The sequence below is a fragment of the Equus asinus genome, chromosome 17 (genome assembly GCF_041296235.1).
Source record: "Equus asinus isolate D_3611 breed Donkey chromosome 17, EquAss-T2T_v2, whole genome shotgun sequence".
NCBI classification, from domain to species: Eukaryota; Metazoa; Chordata; class Mammalia; order Perissodactyla; family Equidae; genus Equus; species Equus asinus.
In genome coordinates, this window is record NC_091806.1 from 39,284,905 (window position 1) to 39,302,838 (window position 17,934).

Sequence of the window (17,934 nt, forward strand, 5' to 3'; positions counted from 1 at the left end):
ATCTTTGAAAGATAGGCAATTTTCTGTGCCACCAAATGAATCAGGGCTAGATTGTTCTCTGTGGTCTTTGAAGCTAGTGAGTACAACCAAATGCCTGTTTGAGGAAACACTCACAATATTTATGGCACTTTGTGGCCTTCTTGAGTCCCTGGGATGAGTATGTGTGTATATGTATGTTTATTTTCCTTAACAGTCAATACATTCACGTGGTACAAAATTCAAGTTATAAAAAGGTGTATGCAGTTAATCTTCCCACGGCCGCATGTCAGCCACTGACTTCCTTCTCCCTTCCCTCCTTGACAATCTGCATTTACTCATATATTTGTTAGAAACAAGGTAACATTTCAGAAACATTTTTACATAGAAAAGATTGCCATGATCCTACTCCAATCATTTATTTCAAATCCTTCACAGTAAGTGTATATATTTTATACACAGTTGTGATTATGGGGAATGTGCCATAAAATACTTTGCTTTCTTTTTTTCACTTGGCAGTAGGAATATGTTTTTATGATACCGTGTAAATTGACTCCTTGGGGAAAGTCAGCTTTCAAAGTTCAGAGGAAGGAAACGAACACTTTAAAAGTGCTTAGAGACTTTTACTTTTAGTAGGCTAGAGTCGTTTCTGGCTGATCAATGCTCCAGTCAGGAACTAAAAAAAAGCAGATAAAATATAGAAATTGTCTTGTTAGGGGCTGGCCCCATGGCCGAGTGGTTTGAGTTCACGCACTCCGCTTCAGCGGCCCAGCGTTTCACCGGTTCGAATCCTGGGCATGCACATGCCACCACTCATCAAGCCATGCTGAGGCGGCATCCCACATGCCACAAGTAGAAGGACCCACAACTAAAAATACACAACTATGTACCAGGGGGGCTTTGGGGAGAAAAAGGAAAAACAAAATCTTTAAAAAAAAAAAAAAGAAATTGTCTTTTCAAAAGGCCTCAGAGAATTGCTAACTAGAGAGGATTGGAGGGCCTAAAATTCTAAAGTAGGGAGAATCATAGGGAAGTGAGCTGACAATCTACAGCAGGATTTCCCTGGGGGCATTTGCTGATTCTAAATTTGAGCAAGAGGCTAAGAATCCAAACATTGCCCAGACAGAGGGTTGCAGCCAGGGAACAGAGAAGCCAGCTGAGCTCAGTGTCTTATAATGCTGGGGCGACAAAGTTGGGGACTGGAAGAGGCTTAAAAATACAACACATTTTTTTCTCAAGATATTTACCAAGTTCTGAAGCTGTATAGGGCCGGCAGCTATAAAAAGCTAAGCCTCAAACTTCTGAAAAGCAGAAGAGAATTTTTGGCAGGCTTATGGTGCTGATGACTAGCATTCAGGACCCACTCAGGGGAGGAAACTGGTAAACACACAGGGCTTTCAGTGAAAGCTCCTTACTAGGAACAAGAGGATACAGGTAGGCTTATCAAAATAGCAGTGCAGACTCCAACTATATAGACCCTGAGTGGATTAAGGTGATCAGCCCCCATTCTATCTGCCTAGCAGAGGAAAGAGTGAAGGAAAAAACATCTAGAGACACTGTAACTTTTTTTTATTTTTGAGGAAGATTAGCCCTGAGCTAACTATTGCCAATCCTCCTCTTTTTGCTGAGGAAGACTGGCCCTGAGCTAACATCCACACCCATCTTCCTCTACTTTATATGTGGGACGCCTACCACAGCATGGCTTTTGCCAAGCGATGCCATGTCTGCAACCGGGATCTGAACCGGCGAACCCCGGGCCGCTGAGAAACAGAACATGCAAACTTAATCGCTGCACCACCGGGCCGGCTCCAAACACTGTAACTTTTTATACATAATTTCTGGGTCTAATAAAAATTACTAGCAAGTCAAGAGATAGGACCATATTATTTAAAATCAGGGTAAAAGTAGAAAATATAAACAGGTGATTTAAATATTGGAGAAAGCAGACAAGGAGTTTAAACTATGATTGATAAAAAATAGAGGGAAATATGGAGCAAATAGATAAAATATTTACACTATACCTAGGGACTTCTAATAATGGCTAAGATTCTATTGGGATGACCCCTCCACAAACAACTGTAAAATCTGGACATAATACAAAAACAGCTACTTGAAGACACTAAAGAATGAAGGGAGGCAGAATGTTTGATGAGGAGTCCACATTCAAAAGAGGAGGCTTAGGCCAGAAGTTCCCTATTTTTGCTGTTTGTAACTTGGTAGCAAGCAAAGTGGTATGTATGATATGCTGGTGGAAAATCCCAGTGCCACAGTACTGAGCTAAGGCAACTGAAGCCACTGGAGAGAAAGCGGGAATCTCAGAAGGGAAAGAGCCACAGAGGGAGGAATCCCCAAATTCTGTCTGCCCACATCTCTGCCCAAGCTCTGGGCCACACATCCACAATTCAGACTCAAGGCAGCCAGAAGATCTAAACTGAGATTGGAGCGGCCACCCAGTAAGTGTGGTTTGCAGTGTGTATCTAACCAAGTTAATTGCCTGACAAAATAAAAGAACCATCACTCTTTGGAGACAAATAATAGAAACCAAAGTCTCCACAATTTAACGTTCAGTACTGACACCAACACTGAGATGATCCAGATACTGGAATTAACGGACGATATTAAAGCAGCAATGAAAATATGTTCTCAGTGAATAAAAAGATAGGCAATCTCAGCACGGAAACAAATGATTTTTGAAAAACAAATCCCAAAAGTAAAAATTACGACAACTGACAATTTTTCAATTAAATGGATGGATTTAACAGCAAAAGACAAAACAGGATAAGTCAATGAACTAGAAGATAGACCAATAGAAATTACCCAGGCAGGGGAGAACAGAGGGAAAAAAGATTAAAAAAAAAAGTCTCACAGACTAGTTAGATAATATCTAACTATTGTAATTGGAGTCCTAGAAGGCAAAGAGAAGGCACAGAGCAGAAAAATATATATTAGCCAAAAATTTCCTAAATTTGATCAAAGGCAGAAATCTACAGATTGAAGATACTCCGCAAACCCACCTTGATAAACACTGGAAGGCCACACCTAGGTACGTCATAGTCAAATTATTGAAAGCTGAAGATGAGGAGCAAATCTTGAAAGCAGCAAGAGAAGAACGACACCACATACAGAGGAACAACGATTAACTGCTGACTTCTCACCAGAAATCAGAGACAGAAGAGAGTGTAACAACATCTCGAAAATGCTGAAGGAAAAAGACCAACTCAGAATTCTATATTCACCAAAAATATAGTTCAAGAATGAAGTTGAAATCAATACATTTTCTGATATAAGAAAACTAAGAGAATTAGTTGCCAACAATCCTGCACTGTAAGAAACACTGAAGGAGATCTTTGGTTTGAAGGGAAGCAGTAACAAATGGAAACTCAGAGCCTCACAAAGGAATGGAGCACATCAGAAATAATATCTGGGTAAATATAAAGACTATTTTTTTTTCTGAGGAAGATTAGCCCTGAGCTAACTACTGCCAATCCTCCTCTTTTTGCTGCGGAAGACTGGCCCTGAGCTAACATGTGTGGCCATCTTCCTCTACTTCATATGTGGGATGCCTACCACAGCCTGGCGTGCCAAGTGGTGCCATGTCCGCACCCAGGATCCAAACCAGTGAACCCCGGGCCGCTGAGAAGCAGAATGTGTGCAATTAACCGCTGTGCCACCGGGCCAGCCCCAAGACTATTTTTAATTTTTTCTTTTTTCCTGTTTTTTTATAATTCATATGAATGTAGAATGCTAATTTTTGTCAAGTACACAGAACATTGACCCAGTATATACCATATGCTGGGCTATAAAATAATTCTCAATAAATTTAAAAGAATAAATTTAAATAAATTTAAAAGGATAAAGAGTATGTTCTTTGACAATAATGGAATTGAGTTAGACATCAGTAACAATAAGATAGCTAGGTGGGTCAGTCTAGGTCCAATCAGGAGACAGAAACCACATAGTAATTTAAATATGGCAAGTTTAATATAAAGAATCATTAAATTATGGTAAGAGAGGAACTATAAAGATTTAAAGAGAACTATAAAAGGGTACCTGAGGGCTGAGGGTATCCAAGGAAGGACAAACTTGATAGGGTCCCCCACCCCCTAGGCTGGGGTTCAGACCTCACTGCAGCCCACTGGGTGGTGGATAAGTTCACTGGTTTGCCCAGGCCAGAGTTGGTTCACGGTTGCCAAGCAAGAAACAGCCCTCCAGGAGGCAGGCAATCTGAGGCTGGTGGGCAGGTATGCAGGGAGCTTAAGGACACCACCTGCAGGCTGGTACCAGGTCCAGCGCACACAGTATCTACATTGGGAAGATCCCAGGAAACAACCCTCTGGGGCATAGGTGAGCCAAGGCTGTTGGGCAGGCACACCAAAAGAGTTGGGATGCATGATGTCCCCACAGCCTGTGGAGGACCATGGGAATCAACCCTCTGGGGAGGAGAGCTGAGATTGGTGAGCAGATAGATGAAGGGAGTTGGGGCACTGCTGTGGGTACATAGTGTCCTTGTCTGGACAGCTTTGGGAAAACCTGTCCAGGGCATAGGTAAACAAGGCGAGAGGGCAAGTGCACAGAGTTAGGGAGTCGCCATGGGTTCAAAGCCTGGAGTATGCTGTATCCTTGACAGGAGGGCCACAGCAAAGTGGTCACTAGACCTGGCCCAGGTCTGCGAGGTTGCTGAGGGAGTGCCTGCTCTTGGCATGCAGCTGCCACAGAGTACCACCCGATGTCCCTGTGCACACGCACTGATGAGAGACCATGGCACAGGAGCAAAGAAAAGCAAACCAGAGCCCACTGGAGCCAGGAAGACAAGCCCTTTTCTTCCCTCAGTGTTCCTCCAGTGCCCTCTGCTGACAAAGCTTACCATCGTGCTCACCATAAGGGAGAAATGTATAGAGTCCAGTCCATAATCGCAGAACTGGTACTGAAGGGTGAATCTGGGGCTGAGGGGCAATATAGTGATAACTGCCACACTAAGAAACCACTAAATATTTGGAAATTAAATAATACACTTGTAAATAATCCATGGATCAAGGAAGAAATCAGAAGGGAACTTACGAAGTACTTTGGACTGAATAATAATGAAAATAACACTAAAATGCCTTTAAAATGCAGCTTTTATCAGAAAAGAAAAAATATCTAAAATCAGTTGTCTAAGTTTTCATATTAAACTTGAAAAAGAGCAAATTAAACCCAAAGTAAGTGGAAAGAAAAATAAGGATAAAAAATAAAGAGAACATGGATAAATAATACAGAAAAACATATGAAGCAAAAAGTTAATTCTTTGAAAAGTTAATTGATAAATCTTTAGTTAGACTGATCAAGAAAAAGAGAAGACATGAATTACCAATATTAAGAATAAAAGGGGATGTTCCTATAGATCCTACATATATTAAAAAGATCATAAGGGTATTTAGAGACAACTTTGTGTCAATAAATTTGACAAATGTTATGAAGTGAACAAATTCATCAAAAGACACAAATCACAACAATGGCCCAAGAAAAAAGAGAAATTGAATTTATAATTAAAAGTCTTCCCACAGAGAAAACTTAAGGTACAGATGACCTCATTGGTGAATTTATCAGACATTTAAAGAAGAAATAATATCAATCCTACACAAACTCTTTCAGAAAATAGAAGAGGAGAAACATTTCTCAACTCAAATCATTTTATGATACCCTGATACCAAAACAGACAAATATATCACACGGAAAGAAGACTATAGACCAATATACCTCATGAACATAAGAGCAAAAATTCTTTAAAAATTAGCAATATAGGGACCGGCCCCGTGGCCGCTTCGGCAGCCCAGGGTTTCGCAGGTTCGGATCCTGGGCGCGGACATGGCACCGCTCATCAGGCCATGCTGAGGTGGTGTCCCACATGCCACAACTAGAAGGACCTACAACTAAAATACACAACTATGTACTGGGGGGCTTTGGGGAGAAAAAGGAAAAATAAAATCTTTAAACAAATATTTAAAAATTAGCAATATAAAAAGGATAATACATCATGACCAAGTGAAATTTATCCCAGGAATGTGAGGTTGGTTTAACATCTAAAAATCAATGAGCGGGGGCTGGCCCCGTGGCCAAGTAGTTAAGTTCGTGTGCTCCGCTTCAGTGGCCCAGGGTTTTGCCAGTTCAGATCCTGGGCATGGACATGGCACCACTCATCAGGCCATGCTGAGGCCGCGTCCCACACAGCACAACCAGAGGTACTCACAACTAGGATATACAACTATGTACTGAGGGGCTCTGAGGAGAAGAAACAAAATCAACGAGCATAATTCATACAATCAATAGAATAAAGGGGGAAAAGCATTTGATCATTAAATAGTTGTAGTTGTGACAAAATTTAACACCCATTCATGATAAAAATTGCCTTCAAACTAAGAATAGAAGGGAATTTCTACCTGTTAAAGGGCATCTCTGAAATACCTACAATTGACATTATACTCTATGGTAACAGACTGAATAGTTTCTAAAATCAGAGAAAAGTCACAGATATCCTCTTACACTACTTCTATTCAACACTGTACTAGATGGCCCGGCCAGAGCAACTAGGGAAGGAAAAAGAAATAAAAGGCATACATATTAGAGAGGAAGAGGTAAAACTGTCCTTAGTTGAAAATGATAACTATGAACATTAACAAATCCTAAAGAATCTACAAAAAGTCATTAGAACTAATAAATGAATTTGATTTAGCAGGGCACAGGATTCAAAGATGCAGCTAAATTAGTGTGTAGAGGAGAATTGATAGCCTTAAAAACAAATATTAGCAAAGAAGAAAGGCTGAAAAAGTAAGATACATGTTTCCATCTCAAAAAGAACACCAAGTGAAACCTGAAGTATTTTCAGGAGGAAGGAAATGATTACGATCAGAAATCTACAAAGTAGAAAAGAAATATAAAGTGAAGAAAAATAAAGTCAAAAGGTGATTCTTTAGAAAGATTATTAAAATTGATAAACACTTATCAAAAATAATCAAGATTAAAAAATTTAAAATATTAGGAACATTGGGGCTGGCCCGGTGGCACAGTGGTTAAGTGCGCACATTCCACTTCGGCGGCCTCAGGTTCGCTAGTTCAGATCCCAGGTGCAGACATGGCACCACTTGGCAAGCCATGCTGTGGCAGGCATCCCACATGTAAAAAGTGGAGGAAGATGAGCATGGATGTTAGCTCAGTGCCAGTCTTCCTCAGCAAAAAGAGGGGGATTGGCGGCTTATGTTAGCCCAGGGCTAATCTTCCTCAAAAATAAAAAAAACAGGAACAAAAAGGGGACATCACTACAGATACTACAGGCATTAAAAAATATGAGGATGTGTCCCATTCGCAGCAACATGGATGGACCTTGAGGGTATTATGTTAAGCGAAATAAGCCAGACAGAGAAAGACGAACTCTATATGACTCCACTCATGGGTGGAAGTTAACATATAGACAAGGAGAACTGATCGGTGGTTACCAGGGAAAAGGGGGGGATGGGGGGAGGGCACAAAGGGTGAAGTGGTGTACCCACAACATGACTAACAATAATGTACAACTGAAATCTCACAAGGTTGTAATCTATCATAATCTTAATAAAAAAAAAATATGAGGATGTCATGAAAAACTTCACACCAATACACTGGAAAACTTATTAAAAAATGGGCAAATTTACCCAAACATTACTCAAGGAGTGGAAAATCTGAGTTGTCCCATATATATTAAAGAAACTTAGGGGCCGGCACCATGGCCAAGTGGTTAGGTTTGCACACTCTGCTTCAGCAGGCCAGGGTTTTGCTGGTTCGAATCCTGGGTGCAGACATGGCACCACTCATCAGGCCATGCTGAGGCGGCGTCCCACATGCCACAACTAGGAGGACCCACAATTAAAAGTACACAACTATGTACCAGGGGGCTTTGGGAGAAAAAGGAAAAATAAAATCTTAAAAAAAAAAAAGGATACATCTGACTACATGCAAAAAATGTTCAAGAAAAAAAAAAAGAAATTTAGTTATTTTAAAATTTCCCACAAAGAAAATTCCAGGGTTAGATGGCTTCGTTAGTGAATTCTTCTGAAGAATAAATAAACCCATTTTACACAATCTTTTCTAGGTAATAGAAAAAGAAGAAACCCTTCTCACTTCGTTTCATGAAGCCAACTTAACCTTGATGCCCAACTTGACAACGTCTTTTACAAGAAAGTAAAATACAGACCAATCTCTCTCATAACATATGTAAAAACTTAAGCAAAATATTAGCAAATGAAATTCAGTGATATATAAAAAGGGTACTATATCTGTCAAGGGTCCCCAAGATCACCCCAAGGTTCGATAATTTACTAGGAGGACTCACAGTTCTCAGCATTCAGTCCTACTCATGGCTATGAGTTATTACAATGAGAGGATCAAAACAAAGTCAGCAAAAGGAAAAAATGCATGGGGTGAAGTCTAGAGGAAACCAGGAGAAAGCTTCCAAGAACCCTCTCCAGTGGAATCACACAAGATGTACCTAATTCCTCCAGGAATAAGTTCTGACAACATGTGTGAAATGAAGCTCATTAGAGACTCAGTATCCAAGGTTCTTATTGGACGCAGGCAACATAGGCATCCTCTGCTCAGCATGTACCAAAATCCCAGACTCCCAGAAGGAAGCAGGTGTTCAGCATAAACAACATGGTTTGTACAAACAGTCTAGGCATAGCAAGCCACTTTGGGTTGGTGGAAATCCTTCTGACATCCAAGTTCCCAGACACCAGCCAAGGGCCAACCCTGGAAGTAGGACTTCCTAAGGATAGCAGTCTCAGGCCTGCTACGTTGACTCTTCTCTGCACAATATCATAACCAAATACATTTCTTTCCAGGAAGGCATATTCGGTTATACCTTTGAAAATCAATGTAATTCATTACATTAGCAGAACAAAGGGGGGAAATCATATGATTATCTCAATGCAGAGAAAGTATTCAATAAAATGCATTATAAACCTTCCAGCAAATTAGGAGAAGAAGGAACTTTCTGATAAAGGAGTATCTACAAAAAAAATCTATGTTTAACATACTAATGGTGAAATATTAAACACTGCCCCCTGATGTTAGGAAAAAGACAAGGATACTCATCATCACCACTTCTATTCAACATTATACTGGAACGCCTAGCCAGTGCAATAAGGTAAGAAAAAGAAATTGAAGGTATAGGGATTGAAAAGGAAGAAGTAAAAATGTCTTTATTTTCTGATGATGTGATATCATGTACAGTAAAATCCAAATCACAAAAGCCTATTGGAAATAACTGGTTTAGCAGTGTCACTGGACGTTGGGAGACAGTCTGCCTTTGGCCCTAGCATCCCTGCATGTTCTTGCTGCACATGCCAAACTGAAAGGCCTAACTGTCCCCTGATACTGAGCACGCAGGCAATTAAGCAGGTCAAGGCCACCTCCGTGTGACTGTAGTGTAATTGCTCCCTCCCCCAGAGGAGGGGGCCTAGCTTATTTGCTGCTTGTTAAAAAAGGTGCTGAGCCGTTGGCCCTGGGCTCCTCAGATGTGGCATAACCCAGTGCGCATCACCATCTGGGCTCATTGTGTCACTCCTAGGACTTGGGTACAAGGAACCAGGCTTCCATGCTGATGCTCCTGCTGTTTGCTATGTTATGAGTAATTCAGTCTTATTGTCTACTTTTGGCACTTATGCAGTTGTCTATGACAGGGGTCAGGAAAGTTTTTCTTCAAGGACCCAATAGTAAGTATTTAAGGCTGTGGGCCATATAGTCTCTGTTGCAACCACAGTCATCCCTCAGTATCCCCAGGAGATTGGTTCCAGGACCCCCATGGATACCAAAATCCTCGGATGCTCAAATCCCTTATATAAAATGGCATAGTATTTGTATATAACTTACGCGATCCTTCTGTATACTTTAAATCCTCTCTAGATTACTTGTAATACCTAATACATGTAAATGCTCTGTAAATAGTTGTTATACTGTATTGTTTAGAGAATGGTGACAAGAAAAAAAGTCTGTACACATTCAGTACAGAGGCAGCCATCCTAGGCCTTTCAATTTAAGATTTGTTGAGTCCACAAATGCCGAACCTTGGATATAGCGGGCCAACTTTACTCAACTTAGCCATTGTAGCATGAGAGCAGCTGTATACAATATGTAAGTGAGCGGACGTGGCTGTGTTCTCCAAAAATCTTTATTTACAAAAACAAGCAGCTGGCCCACCTTCCTTTGAGAGATGGGCATCTGAGGCTCAGAGCAGGAACTTGCCTAATGTCTCTTGTCCAGCAGGCAATGGAGGTAGGTGTGCTGGGTCCAGATCCCTTTCCACCTTTCCCTGCCTTGCTCTGTAACTTGCTGCACTGAGGCTAAAGAATGCCCTCCACAGGGCCGGCCCATGGCCTAATGGTTAAGTTCGGTGCATTCCACACAGCAGCCCAGGTTCTGCTCCTGGGTGCCGACCTACATCACTGATCTGAGGCCATGCTGTGGAGGTGACCCACATACAAAATAGAAGAAGACTGGCACAGATTTTAGCTCAGGGCAAATCTTCCTCAGCCAAAAAAAAAAAAAAAAAAGGAAAGAAAAGAAAGCCCTCCAGCTTGCAGTTAAGTTCTGCCAATGGGAGGCACAAGCAGAGATCAGAAAGCATTGGGAAACACTGTTGGATATTTATCTACCAGCTTCTCAGACTGTCACAGCTCCAGGTGGGAGGACCGTCTCCATAGACATTACTCTCTGCAGGTTGGGGAAGTTGCTTCTGTCCTTTCCCCTTTATGCCTAGAAGTAACAATTACTGCCCCACCTCCACCCCAACTAACTAGGAGTACACCACTTTCCTTAAAGGTTAGTCACTCTACTCAAATGACCTGGTTTGAGTGTGCCATCTGTTTCTTGCCCTTCCCTGACTGACAACCGGCTAACAGCCAAGTCAGCCTGAGTCCATTCCACATCCTTTTTCTTTTCACTCCTCTGCGGGCAGTAACACTCTTTTACTGCTCCAAATCGTATTCGGCCTTCAAAACCTAGTTCACCGGCCGTCGCTCTTGGAAACTTCTCTCAATTGCCACCCAGGAGTACTTTGTCCTCTCAACTCCCTCTGCACATTATGGATCACGTGGTGATCACGTTTCCTCCTCGCGTTTTATTTGTGTTCCTAGAAAGGTGCCTCTAGTTCCGATTATTTTGCTGGCTTCTAATCACCTAGTAATAAATCGCCCGCACAAAGCCGATGCTAAATCCCACCCCACATTTGCAGAGAACCGTCACGCACACCATTTCTCATTTTCAAACTGTTGTTAGAAAAGAGAATCCTGGGGCTATTTGCCAATCCTGTGGTCACATTGCCACAAACGGCCACGTCTGCCAACGCACTGTAACGTGCGGGTGGGGGAGCCAAAGAGCTGCCCCTGCCGCCGGGGTCCCGCAGACGATTGCTCCTTGGGCCGCCACTGTGATCGCTTACGCTCAGCGAGCTGAAGCCCCAGCGGAGGCCGAGCGCGGTCCGCGCCACCCCCGGCGCACGCGCAGACGGCACCGAGACCCTGGTAACCATAGAGTGCCGCGGGCCGGCAGAGGAGCCAGAAGCCGGGGCCGCTCTATCCCACGCTTCCGGCAGCGCCTCACTGCTCCGGGCTGGGGCCGCGTAGGCAGTTTCCATGGGGACTGAAGATGGCGCCGCGAGGTGAGATTCCGGAGGTGTGTGAGTCCTGTCCTGGTCCTGATCCCTTCGCTCCCCCGCCTCCCTTGTCTCCCAGTCCTCGACCTAGACCCTCCATTCTCAGGTGTTAGGGACCTCACATCGCTCCTCACTTGTCCAAAGAGGGCTTTTGCAGCCCCACCCAACCCGAGTGCCTGGAGGTCTCGAGGGGCGGATCTCAAATACCCCCACATCCTCGGCTGGGCCTATTCTAGGCCGGCTCAGCTACGAATTTGCTCTGTGACCCCGAACAGGCCATTGCGGGTCTCTGCGCCCCAATTTCCCTTTCCGGATAGTGACGGGGTTAGATCTTAGAGGGGCGTTGACTTTCACCCCCGAAGCCAAAAGAGTTGAGTTTGACAGTGATCCCGGAGAAAGAAGGGGATTGAAGGAAACTCCCCACCACACACGCCCCTCATTATCAGCAATCAGAAGTGCTCCCAAGTGGCCCCTCCAACTAGCTGCAGCTTCTTCTTTTCTCCCAGTTAGACACAGAACCCATCAAAGAACCGAGATTGAGCGGCTCTCACGCTCATCCCCATCCCTCTTCTCTGTGCTCATCTTCTCAGATAGACGGTTGTCCTCCACCCCCCTGGAAATCCTCTTCTTTCTGAACGGGTGGTATTACGCTACCTATTTCCTGTTGGAACTCTTCATATTTCTGTATAAAGGTAAGGCCTGGGACTTGACCCCCACCCTTCTTGCCCCAACATCCCTTCCCCACTTCAGCCTAGAGCCAGCTCCCACCAAGAGCCTTATTTTTCCTTCCTCTCTTTAGCTCCTCTTCACTGCAAGGTAGAAGGCTCTTCATCACCTGGCTTCCTTGAGAAGGATTCAGTCGGAAGCCCCTCAGCAAGAATTTCTTGAGTTTGGGAAATGTGGGCTTCGGCATTCCGCTCTCCCCTGTCACGACTCTTTGTTGAACTCCACTTTAAGCCCGTTGGTGACCCTCAGCAACTATTCAGTGGCTTGTGTACTCATGTACCTCTGACCGTTTTGGAGAGTGGAGTCCCCACAGACATTTGGAGTTAGGAGTAAAGCCCCATAGTAATGAGCCGCCTCTGACAGACCTAGGAGTCCACATATCCCTCAGCAGGTTCACAGACCCTGCCCCCGTCTCACTAACTCGCTGGTGGAAAGCTGATAAGACCCACGTCCTCATTATTCCCAAGTGTGTGGGAGGTCTTGTGGGGCGAGTTAGATGTTGTTCGCAGACTCTGGCTTTGTCTTGGCAGGTCTCCTGCTACCATATCCAACAGCCAATCTAGTACTGGATGTGGTGATGCTCCTCCTTTATCTTGGAATAGAAGTTATTCGACTATTTTTTGGTGAGTGTTGTCCAGAGAATATTTCCATTCCTTATGAGACGAGCTGGTATGTGTAACCTGATGAACGAGAAAAGTACATAACGTAGGCTCACAATAAGCGATTGGATCTGGGGGTATATTGCATTACACCCTCTCTGAAGTTTCAAGCTGCTTCGTATTTTGGGTGAAGATTTACCTGTCTGGTGCTGTGTGGGGCCAGAGGTGGACAGGAGCGTGAGATATGAGGTAATTCCTTCCCAATTGCCTGGTTCCTCTCACTGGTTTGCTTGGGAGGGTAGATCCAGTTGTAACTCCGTGTCCATGGCAGTCTGTGCCTGCACAGATGAGCTCCTAGATGCCCTCCACTTCTCCAAGTAAGGATTTCTTTAGGAAAAGTTTTATATCCCCAGAAACACAAAACAAATCCTTATGAGTTAGAATGTCTCATCTCTGAAAACTGTTAAAACACAAACTGAGAAAAAAAATTACTTGCAACACATATAACAAAAGATACAGAAGGCTCACCTCCATCACTAAGGAAAAGACACCTAATTTAAACACTAATAGGCAGTTCACATAAAAATAATCACAGAGGACCCACAAACAGGACAAAATGCCCAAACTTGCTAAGAAAAAGCAAATTGAAACAACAGGGTAACATTCACCCATCAGATTAAAAGGATTTCCAGATACCCAGTGTTCAAATGGGTGTGAGGAATAGCTCTCTATAGTCCCACACTCTCATGGGTATTTATATTCCCACACTGTTTGGCATATAAATTAGTACAACCTTTTTGCTAATAGTTTTACCATGTAAAATTCGTATTATTAGACCTAACAATTTTATTTCTGAAACTGGCTGAAAAAATCAAACATTTCCACAGATATGCTAAGATATCTATATGAGAATGTTTATTGCCACGTAATTTGTAACATGAAAACATTAGAAACAATCTAAACATCTTATCAATGCAGGATTCCTTAAGTAATTTATGGTGTTGACTCAATGAAATCGTTCATAGCCATTAAAAAAGAATAAGGCAATTATATATGGAAAGGTGTCTAACTTACGTTAAATGGGGAAAAAAAGTTGCAAAACAGTATGTAGAGTATGATTTTATTTTTATAGTAATAAATAGTAATATGTGGGTCTACAGATATAAAAAAACCTGAAACAATATATGTCGTGCTGTAATAATGGCTGTCTCCAGGGGGTGAGTAATGGTGTCTTTTAGTTTCTATATTTTCTAAAATTATTTTCTATATTAGATGAAAAGTTTTCAGTGGTTGTATAATATTTTCGTAATTAAAAATCTTTACCCCCCAAATAAAGATCCCCTTGTCCCTTGAGTGGGAGCCAGCCTGGAAGCAGGGCCTTCAGAGTGAACGACTCCAATCCTGTAATTCCTTCAAAGCCCCTCCTTTTCATCCCAGTGGGCCCCCACTGATAAATCTGCACATCCCCAGTCAGGATCATTTTTCTCTGCCTTGCCAGCCCATCCCATCCCACCCACCTTTCCTCTGAGGCCAGAGAAAGCAGGCCACTTGGAGGTGACCACATGGGCTGTGTCTGACAGGTACAAAGGGAAACCTCTGCCAGCGAAAGATGCCACTTGGTATCAGTGTGGCCTTGACCTTCCCGTCTGCCATGATGGCCTCCTATTACCTGCTGCTGCAGACCTACGTGCTCCGCCTGGAAGCCATCATGAACGGTATCTTGCTCATCTTCTGTGGCTCAGAGCTGCTGCTGGAGGTGCTTACCCTGGCCGCCTTCTCCAGGTATGCTTCCCGTCACCTGAGGGTTGGGTTCCCATCCCATCCCAGGGAGGGGCTCACTGTTCTTCTGAAGCCTGAGGAGTCTAGAGAACTTTTAAGGGGGAAAGCGGTGCCTGTGGGACTGCCTTTCCCATTCAGGGTAGACAGTTACCCACTTAGAGAAGATATTCTCCTTGTTCTTTGGGGCCAAGAGGCTTGGGGTATACAACAGTTCAGGTCACTGCTCTTGCTCACTGGACTTTTAACATTTTGTTTCTTTCTTTCTGCCATCAGTGTGGACAGGATTTGAAGTACAAAATTTGCAGCCAGCAGCTCTCAGGGGCTGAGACCACACATACTTCTGGTACCTTAGCCACACCAGTGAGAAATGGTGGGTCAAGTTGTCCTGGGAAAGCTTGCAGCTTTTCCTCAGCACAGACATTTGGGCAACAAACCGAGCATAAGGCCACTGGGCACCATCTTCTAACCCAGGACCATCAGCCTAAGAGATGCTTCTATACTTCAGTGTAGGGAGGGGCACGGTTGTCCCCATCCGGGCCCTTCTCAGAATCAATAACCTGCTGACCTCAAGTTCTCCTCTTTGATCATTGTGGCCAGAGCATCTTGTGTGGACCATGTAGGCTCCTTGGGCTTCCAGCAGGCCCTGCGCCACATATCCCTGTTGGTGCTGTGCCACGCCTGTCGCGCACGAGCACGGAGAGCCTCAGGATGGTGTGCTCCCAGATGGATGCAAAAGCCTGTCATCCCTTTCCTTAGAGACTGAGCTCCAGAACTTTGCTAGTAGCTCATAGTGTTATTTTTCTACTCTCATCATGAAACAAAACATTATTTTATAATAAATATATATTTTCTGTTGTGGGGATTGTAGCCTCTTCCTTCTGGCCCATGTCCCTAGACTTTCATCCACTCCGAGAGAAGGTAGAGACCATCCCAGCCATTTGTTCCCAGGCCGCTTGGTGACCCAGTGTGGACACAGGCAGCGATGGTGTCTGATTTTCTTTCCCCAGCTCCAGCCTGAATTAATCCCTAAAGGCACTGCCAACTTCTGGACCTTCTTCAGGTCTGTCATCCTGCAAAAGACTGCTTATGGTCCTCACCTCTGCCCCAGAGCCGCATCGTGTCTCTCCTGCCACTTACAGCTAACTGTCAGCTCCTTCCCAGGGTGAGGCATGAGTAATTGGAAGATGCATATTCTAAACTGACCAATATTTTTTGGTTATTTATTTTAAAATTTCAAGGTAACAAAAGGAACACATACTTTTCTTTCTTTTTAAGCTGAAGGAATGTTGCTCTACATGAGTGTATCTTTCCCTTCTCCAAGTCACCATCTTTAAAACTGTTTCTTAACTTGCTCAGCAGTGGCTTTTTTTCCTTTAGCCCCCAAGAAGCCACCAGGAGCCATGACAGAATCCACTTTAGGAAACTTTGAACCATGTGGCCTCTGCTATCAGATGAATCCTAGCATTTCTGCTCTTACTCTAAGTAAAAAGTAACTGGCCTTTAAGCATTCCATGCTGGTTTTTAACTCTGCTTGTTTCCTGTGATCAGGTTCACTGTCATCCCGTGAAGGTCTCCACTGTCCAAAGCACTGATGCTTTTTCTTGTTTCCTATTCCTTCTGTGTCCTTGCCTCCTGGCTGCCTTTGGGGTCTATCCAAATTAGAGCAGACAGGTCTAATCAGCCATGAATCAGTAACAAAAAATCCACTAGGAACTTCCCAGATATTTCAACCACAAACCCTATTAATACCCTGATTTTCTGCTGCTTTTCACACTGTTGCTTTCTCTAGCCTTGCTTTGAAAAAATCGCTGGCATCAAACTGGAGAGGAACCATTTTCCTCCCTCCTTCATTTGGAGGTTCAGGGGTTAAGGTCACCCTCCCAGCAACACAGATGAATGAGTGGAAGGCCCAGTTGGAAGCTTAGAGGTATCTAATTCAAAGGGACCTTAGAGATCAGCTTAGTCTAGCCCCTCACTTTGCAGATGAGGAAGGAACAGCCAAGCCTCACACAACTGGTTACTAACAGCTGGAACTAGAAACCTTGTCTGATGAATCTCAGTCTGGACCAAGGAAATTCTGTTCTTCACAGGTACCACTTGTGGATGAGAATGGACGGTTGAAAAGGGGATAGGATTAGAACAGGAAGTCCTCTCGTTACTTGATGGTTATCTGGAAGCTTAGTGCCTTGTTTCCCGTGAACGGCGCCATAGGTGGTCATTCTTCCTGATGCTTGCTGGAGGCAGCAGTGCGGATGCAGCTAGTCCCACCAGAGCAGAACATGATACAGCAGAACTGAGGCAGCAGAGGACAGGGATCAGCGCAGCCAGTCTTTCAGGGTTGGTGTGGTCAGAGGCTGTGCTCACTGGAGTGCCAAGGTAAGCCACTCTACAGCCCATACAGACCTGAAGGACCAGCATTCTGGGACCACGGAGAGGACTGAGCAAAGGAGCAGGCCACAGCCACATGAGCTGGCAGAGGCCTGCTAACATGTCCACTCATGGCTACAACTGCCAAGTGACTGCAGGGCCCATTGCTAGGGGCTGAGGTCAGGAAGCACTTAGCACACACAGATTCAGGTTTCTGGCTTTATACCATGGCAGAAACTTGTAGGGGACTAATATTCACCCAGTGCCTGGGAGGGAATATTTAATCCATACAATGGTCCTATGAGGCGGAAGGAAATCAGCTCCATGTTAATCGACTCATGGGTCCAAGGACATTCAGCTTAAATACTAAGAGTTGGGATTTGAACCTAGAAGTGACTCAAAGGTCATTCCCTTTCCGTCCCACCATGGTAGCTCCTAGATGAAGACTGTATTTACTTCTCTAAACTAGCAGTTCTTACACTTGAGTTTACATGAAGGTCACCTGCGGCATAAAAAGGAGATTTCTAGACTTTATATAGAGATTGAGGCAGCACAGGAACAGGCATTTTAGCAGAGGGCACATACCTGAGATGCAGGTGAGTGTGGAACTCAACTTGAGAATACTGTTTAAATTCTGAGAGGCATGCCAACTACTTCTTTCAAGTTTCACATTGTCATAGACCCTCTGGGAACTTCTCTTCTACTAAAGGGGGTTTTTACACTGACCTTGCCTTTAGTGGGCCAATACACATTATATAACATCTGCTCTCTGGTTCGTTGTTTTACCATTAACTCTCTTCTTGTTCACCTGACTTCTGAAAAAGCCAG

The 17,934-nt window shown here is 43.8% G+C and overlaps 1 protein-coding gene across 16 annotated transcripts; it reads left to right on the forward strand.

The window, feature by feature from the left end:
- Positions 1 to 11,544: 11,544 nt before the first annotated feature.
- Positions 11,545 to 16,982, forward strand: TMEM216 (transmembrane protein 216). Of its 16 annotated transcripts, none has more exons than XM_070487935.1 (6): positions 11,545 to 11,655; positions 12,226 to 12,327; positions 12,435 to 12,534; positions 12,892 to 12,984; positions 14,541 to 14,742; positions 16,830 to 16,981. In XM_070487935.1, the coding sequence occupies exons 4-6, from the start codon at positions 12,939 to 12,941 to the stop codon at positions 16,858 to 16,860; spliced, it is 279 nt and encodes a 92-aa protein (XP_070344036.1). In that variant the 5' UTR covers positions 11,545 to 11,655; positions 12,226 to 12,327; positions 12,435 to 12,534; positions 12,892 to 12,938; the 3' UTR covers positions 16,861 to 16,981. The 16 variants fall into 16 exon arrangements, with proteins under 16 accessions (XP_070344036.1, XP_070344034.1, XP_044606444.2 ...); XM_044750509.2 differs by lacking the exon at positions 16,830 to 16,981 and adding an exon at positions 15,013 to 15,594 and having other exon boundaries at positions 11,561 to 11,655; positions 12,435 to 12,752; XM_044750508.2 differs by lacking the exon at positions 16,830 to 16,981 and adding an exon at positions 15,013 to 15,594 and having other exon boundaries at positions 11,561 to 11,655.
- Positions 16,983 to 17,934: the final 952 nt, after the last annotated feature.